General features: G+C 38.0%; 1 protein-coding gene across 1 annotated transcript; it reads right to left on the bottom strand.

Moving 5' to 3' along the window:
- Positions 1 to 443: 443 nt before the first annotated feature.
- ORYCUNV1R1606 (vomeronasal 1 receptor oryCunV1R1606) lies at positions 444 to 1,358 on the bottom strand. The gene has a single exon (NM_001167293.1). It carries the CDS (start codon positions 1,356 to 1,358, stop codon positions 444 to 446), a length of 915 nt encoding a protein of 304 aa, NP_001160765.1.
- Positions 1,359 to 7,347: the final 5,989 nt, after the last annotated feature.

Below are 7,347 nucleotides of genomic sequence, written 5' to 3'. Positions count from 1 at the left end.
AGCAAAATGCCCACAGTTTATCTAGTGTCAAACAGAAACAAATATTAACAGATCATAGAGAAACTGTCAGTTAGAATTGGATATGCAGTTAATATGCTTTCAATAAACAAAGGTAAATTTAGATTCCTTTCTGCAACAAGAATAACATTTGTTGAATTCCTAAAATAATAGAAGATTCAAGATTAGGTACTAAAAGGAGCTTCATAAGGTTCACACTCCAAAAAAATAAGTTGTCCTATATTAAGTTAGGAAAGTATGAGAGAAAGAAACTTCAATACATGAAGACCACTGAACCAAGAGAGGCATATTATCTTCGGCTGTGTCAAAGTAAAGAAAATATTCAGATAAAAGTTGAAAATATAAGTAAAATTTAAATTAGATTTTAAAATCTTGGATTTTTAAAATATTTAACAGATGTTAGAATTTATGTTTTCAGATTTATTTCATCGACTTGTTAAAATTGATGCCATATCAAGCATGCTTTGCAGAATACCAACGATTCTTTTATCAGAACTAATAAGCACCAAAGGACTGACAGTGGCATAGACATTTCCCACAAGTCTCTGGACATCAAGGACAACTGGATCATATTTCCCCAATATGGTTGAGACAGATGACATTATGATGTCCAAACAGTACACGATCACAAAGAAACTCACCAGCAACAGGACAGTCTGGGTGGCCCTTTTTGCTGGGGAGGTTCTTGGGAACACCCTCCTGCTGTGAAGGTAATCAGACCTCCTCTGATGGCTAGATAAGAAAATCACCATGTAGGCACTGGAGAGCAGCATGAGTCCTACAAAGAAGACGTTCTGGGACAATGAAAATGTGAAAAACAGTTCCATGATGATGGGGTTCATTGAGGAAAATGAGCAGAACTTAATGATATTTGGTGGATTGGTCATGTTGGAATAAGCTACAGTGTAGATGATGATGTTGCTACAGGAACACAAGTTGAGAGACCAAAAACAAAAGAAAGCATGGCTAATATACCTTGGAAGTTTCTGTTTAAATCTTGATATGCAGAAGGTGCTGGGGCTGATGGTGATGGCCTGGATGATGCTCAGGAGGCAGGTGGTACAGATGGAGAGACCCCTCATCACCCTGCTCAAATAGAAGGAAGACTTACATTTTAAGTCATTGGGAAAATTCAGTGACTTGAACATGTTCATAGATAAAATGTCCAGTGCAGTCAGTAGCATCACTATGTGGACAAAAGCCAAGTGGCAAGTGGTCACATCGGTGGGCTTGGGCCTATGATCCTGGTGGATGGTGAAGATGTGGAAGAGAAAGAGGAAGGCATTGGCTGAGATTCCCATGCCAGCTTGCAAAAAATACACATGTTTTAATGATAGCATAAGTGGAAATTATGTTCATCTTAAGAGCAAACAAGAAATATTTTAGAAGCCTGAAAAACAAAAAGCAGACCTCCTGTCACCAGTGCTCTTCCTGTAATGAATGTCATCACAAATCATCATTTTTATTTTACCCACTTATTTTTAACAAGCTCAGAATATTATAAAGAAATTCCTGGTAGTAAAGCTCCTTCAGTACTCTCAACAACAAATGAATTTTTTTTCATTATATCCATTTTCTGAACCCTTCGAAGATTCCTCTATTCGCAGTTTTCAAAAACTTTTGCAGCACATAAAATTATTATTTTATGTTATTTGCATTTTATTTTTTAAAGCTTTTACTTAATGAATTCAAATTTCACAGGTACAACTTTAGGAATATAGTGGTTTTTCCCCCCATACCCACCCTCTCACCCCCACTCCCATCCCATCTCCAACTCCCTCCCATTCCCTTCATCATTAAGATTACTTTTTAATTAACTTTATATACAGAAGACCAACTCTATACTAAGTAAAGATTTCAACAGTTTGTATACACACACACACATACAACATATAAATTACTGCTTGAGAACAAGTTTTGCAGTTAATTCTCATAGTACAACTCATTGACAGAGGTTGGTCCTATATGGGGAGTAAGTGCACAGTGACTTCTGTTGTTAATTTAAGAATTAACACTCTTATTTATGATGTCAGTGATCACCCGAGGCTTTTGCCATGAGCTACCAAGGCTGTGGAAGTCTTTTGTGACCACAAACTGTCAGTATTTAGAAAAGACCATAAGCAAAGTAGAAGTTTTCTCCTCCCTTCAGAGAAAAGTACATCTTTCTTTGATTAGCCCTTCTTTATACTCACAGAGATGTTTCATGTAGAATTATTTTTAATTTCATTTTCTGTAAAGTTTTTGAAGCACTCCTTTTAAAATAATCTCTCTGTCTTTCTCTCTCTCTCTCTCTCTCCCTCTCTCTCTCTCTCTGTCTCTGTCTCTCTCTCTCTCTCTCTCTCACACACACACACACAGACACACATATATGCACACACACACACGGTGCAAACAAAACTCATACTGAGAAATGAATGGCTAAGTAGAAAATTCCTCTACAACTACATGGCATGCATGAATTAAAGGACATATTCCATAGTAGATTAAATGGTTGTTGAAACATTTCTGTATCAGAAATGGCTAACTGATTGTTCCATTATCACGTATCTATACCCTCAGCACAATTTGGAACCAAAAAAAGCACCAAGATCATGTTTACTAAAGGATTAATTATCTCCACATTTGAAGGATTGTAATTAATTCAATTTCAAGAATATATTTGGCCAGCACCGCGGCTCAATAGGCTAATCCTCCGCCTGCGGCGCCAGCACACGGAGTTCTAGTCCCGGTTGGGGCACCAGATTCTGTCCCGGTTGCCCCTCTTCCAGGCCAGCTCTCTGCTGTGGCCCAGGAGTGCAGTGGAGGATGGCCCAAGTCCTTGGGCCCTGCACCCGCATGGGAGACCAGGAGGAAACACCTGGCTCCTGGCTTCGGATCAGCGTGATATGCCGGCTGCAGCGGCCATTGGAGGCTGAACCAACGGCAAAAGGAAGACCTTTCTCTCTGTCTCTCTCTCTCTCTCTCACTGTCCACTCTGCCTGTCAAAAAAAATATATATATATATATATTTAAGCATAGAATAAAATCTATGCAATTATTTTAGCTATATAATATGTTGTTCTACTCCATACATTATAAACCATTCAGTAAAAGAGATTAAATGATACATGGAAGAAAGTAGATAAAAATTCAGTATTTTCTTCTCCCACCACATTGATATTTGGCTGATTCTCTCCAACTCATATCCCTCATTCCGTAAATGCCCCCATATACTGAAACAGACTTAACACTATTGTTCTGTTTCTAATGAGGCTCTTGGTAACATGAAAACTGAGGAAAAAATGTGGTTATTTTGAGTGATCATTAATAGATGATGTATAATCATTTACATAATTTCATTGGAAAACTTTTCTAAATTCCCCAAATTACGTGGTCTACATCTATATAAGAACCTAGAATATCATTGATCATTTATTTGACATTTAAAGTTAATTTTGTATCATATTTTTATGTGAGTAATCTGGCAGTCCAATCATGGAAAGATCACTGAATTTGAAATAATGTGTACTGACCTGTGAGAACTGGAATAGAGGGGAACTTGAGCATGGTCACCTATAACTTGGTCAGAATGAAAAAGATGCAACTGGAAGTCATTATACTTAGTGAAATAAACCTGTACCAAAAAGAAAACACCATGTTGACTCTGATCTTTGACAACTAATAGAGTACCTAAAAGGTAATCTAGGAGTGAAATTAACCCCTTAAGATTGAATAATTGTTTATAGTCCATGTCTTGACTGTTGAGGAACAATTTTTTTCCTTCATACTATTTATTGAACTCTTTACTTTGTGTAGGATTAGTCTTATGAATTTAAAGCTAACTGAAAATAGCTTATTTTTTATTCTGTTAATCAGCAGTGTTATTTACATCATAAGTTCTACAATATTTACTGAGTAGCATTTTAAGACATTTGACATCATTGATAACATTAAAATGATGATGAGACTTTCAGATGAACAGATGTGGGGGATTAGATGAATAGTGTTCATTGATGGAAATGAGTCAGCTCACAGATTCAACTATCTCTCCCACCATGATTAGCTCCAAAAAAAGGACTTTTTTATAAAAGAACAAATTCCAAAAGAATAAATAGGGCAAACATCCAATAGCATTGATTGACTGCAATGTGTCAATTGCTCCTTGGAAACTGAAATTAATGTAGATGTAGCTAAAAGCACAGAGTTAATGATGAGGATATTAATAATCTCACACATTGAATTTTCAGTTCCCTGAGAAAAAGCATAGGTAACATAAGTGTCACTGCAGATTTAGGAGACAAAAGCTGTAGCAGGACAAGCAATAATAAAACATATGCTGCGGCAGGTGCTGTGGTGAAGCATGCAAAGCCACTGCCTGAGGCATCAGCATCCAATGGGAGTGCCAGTAGTGTTCTGGCAGCCCCAATTCTGATCTCCCTATTAATGTACTTGGGAAATGAGCAGAAAATGGCCCAAATGCTTGGGCCCCTGCTACCTAGGTGGGAGACCAAGAATAAGCTTCTGGTATGAGTTGGGCTTTGGATTGGCCCAACTCCAGCCACTGCAGCCATTTGCAAGTGAACCACTGGATGGAAGCTCGCTCGCTCTCTCTCTCTCTCTCTCTCTGTCTCTCTCCCCACTTCCCCTCTCCCTCTCTCCCTCTTTCTTTCTGTGACTCTGTCTTACAAATTAATTAATTAATTAATTAAATGAATCATATGCTGTGGTTTGGGGGACATGCAAAAGTCCTCCATGAGATTGCATTTTTTTAAAAAAACAACCAGAATCAAGTACAAACCAGGAAGGGAAAAAACTGTGTATTTAAAAGCTAATAACTTGCCTCCCTGTGCATCACTCTGATAGCCATAGCAACTCTGTCAAATGCCTAATTTAGAAAGCAATGAAAAATGTGTCCTGTGCACCAAGTTCTCTGATCAGGCCCATGTGGACACAGGGTACCTGAATATCATGCTCCCTAATGCAAAGTTTTAAAATGAAGACTTTAAGACCTAGCATTCTATAATATTTCAACATATCAATAGAAGTTTCCTGTTGATCAGATTTCTTAAATGGTTAATGTCTGTGTGGCCACAAATGGACAACCCTTGTCATTTTTTTTCACTTCATTCACAACAGTGTCACATTTGCACCCTCACTTTCCTGCATTTTAAGTACTCAATAGTACTAGAGAGTAGTATTCTTATTCAAGTTAGATAATTTTAATGGGAAAGTTGTGATGATTCAGCAACTAAATTAAAACTGAAGAAGTACTTTTTATACATAAAAATTTAAAAACAAATGCAGATTGAAACTTTTGAAAAAATCAGAAATAGTGACAGTGGTGATTAATTTTCTAACATTTACAATATTCCATTTATGTATTATAAAATGTTTTTCTCTAATTTCTGTAAAAGTTTCAATTTTCTTATCAATGTTAAAGTTTTCACTTTATTTTAAATACCTAAATGCTAAAACCAAAATTATTTTTAAGAAAGACTTTGAAATTATGCTGCTTATTTTATGTACTATTCATCTAAATTAATAACTTTTAAAAATATTTCATACAGAATGTAACGTATTTCTAAATAAATTTCTGATAAGCAGAATAGTATGTTATCAGCAATCACTGCAATGAGAAAACATTTTCATGGCCACCTGCTAAACTCATTATTGTTTAATATTAAAAATACTGCATGGCTTTTGGAGCCATGAGGTGAAACAGTCCTAAAATTTTCTGAAATAGCTTAAAATATTTCCAAACTTGAGAGAACAAAACAAATACCACTAAGGCATACTGAATTAGTTCAGATTTGGTGTGTCTTGTGACAACAAATTTACTTGGAAAAAATATATTAAATGAGAAATAAACTAGAAAGAGGGAAACAATACAATTTCAATACAGGTCCATCAAAAACCACAAGTATACTTTTGCAAACCTATTCATCTAAGGTCTCCATAACTCATGCAGTTCATCATTTCATGTCAGGAACACCCATTTTGTTAATGATGGATTAATATTGAAGACTGATGCCATGAGCAGAAAATTCCCCTAACAGTTCACTGAAAACAACCTGCTCTACCCCAGGATCCACAAGCTCTTGGAGCTCACTCTGTGCATGAAACAGAAAGACACTCACCCAGCCAGGCCTCTGATGTGAATCCATTATGGGATGAATACTCGAGATGTGGTTATAGGGAAGGGATGGCATCAGCTCATCTCCCTGCAGGCCCATAACTGTCATTTCCACTTTAGAAGTAGGACATCCTGGTCTTGGCATCACTGGAAATAGGAGCCACCTCAGGGAACAGTGAACTTTCCTGGTTTCTGGAAGACAGCAGAGCAGAGCAGCTGAGCCCCTCTCTTCTCAACTGTGGGCTCATTTCTCCAAGGCAGGCATGACTGGGCAGGTTGCCTGCTCTCAGTCCTTGTCAACAGAGGCAAGAAAAATAGAGACTTCTGATTCAGAACAAGCACAAGTACATCTAATTTTTCAAGCTAACCCCAGCCCTCCAAGAGACTCCCCGTGGCAACCCTGGTTTTTCCCCTGTGGTGTCAGTGTCAGTGAAACAATTCAGAATCTGCAAATCAGGAAATTGCCCCTTCTGGAAATCCATGTGCCAGGGCTTCTGCACTGATAGCAGAATGCAGGCTGCATTTCCTCTACTTCCCTCTGCTCCAGAGAAAGTGTGTTTCAGCAGCACAGAGGCTCATCGTCTGCATTGTCCTTCTCAAAACAAATTTAGAAGCAGACCCAAAGTCTCTTGTGTTGGTGTGTTCTGCCACCTGTCCCTTAGTTTCCTCTACCAACTTCACTCACAGGGCTTTTTATTTCACCCGCATAGAAGTAGAGGTGTGGGTCTTTTTGAATGAAGAGATGGGCATGGGAGCTTCCATCAGAAGAGCGTGCCACTGGATAGCTCTCAGCCAGCAATTTTTATTAGAGGATACAAGCAATTCTACGAGCTAACAAGCACGTAGGCACAGCAATACATTAACAAAAGCTCACCATATGAACAGGAAAGACCAAAACCTATGTTCCAGGAAGAGAAACAGCAAGCTGATCCCTATCAGGCAGCATGAAAATTCAGAATCTTATTTACAATCTTGAGCTTGCAAAACCAGTATTCACCATTAGTTACAGATTACCCACCCTGCTGTCTTTTGCCACTGCATTCCACTGGATGTGTATGCCCTCACGCACCTGCATAGGCAGAGACAGAATTGCAGCTATGTCCTATTCCAGAGGAACCTGCTGCCATCAGGACATTTAGGCAGTATCCTCTACGTCCTCTTTTTCTTTGTTTTAATCAAAGATCATAGGTTTCAGGATACTAGTGTAAGAGACACAA

The sequence above is a fragment of the Oryctolagus cuniculus genome, chromosome 11 (genome assembly GCF_964237555.1).
Source record: "Oryctolagus cuniculus chromosome 11, mOryCun1.1, whole genome shotgun sequence".
NCBI classification, from domain to species: Eukaryota; Metazoa; Chordata; class Mammalia; order Lagomorpha; family Leporidae; genus Oryctolagus; species Oryctolagus cuniculus.
Note: the sequence above shows the minus strand (reverse complement) of the source record. Positions and strands in the feature narration are given on the sequence as shown.

What these genes read in the sequence shown, in the direction of transcription:
- ORYCUNV1R1606 (NM_001167293.1), bottom strand. Translation starts at nt 1,358, where the DNA reads ATGCTATCATTAAAACATGTGTATTTTTTGCAAGCTGGCATGGGAATC.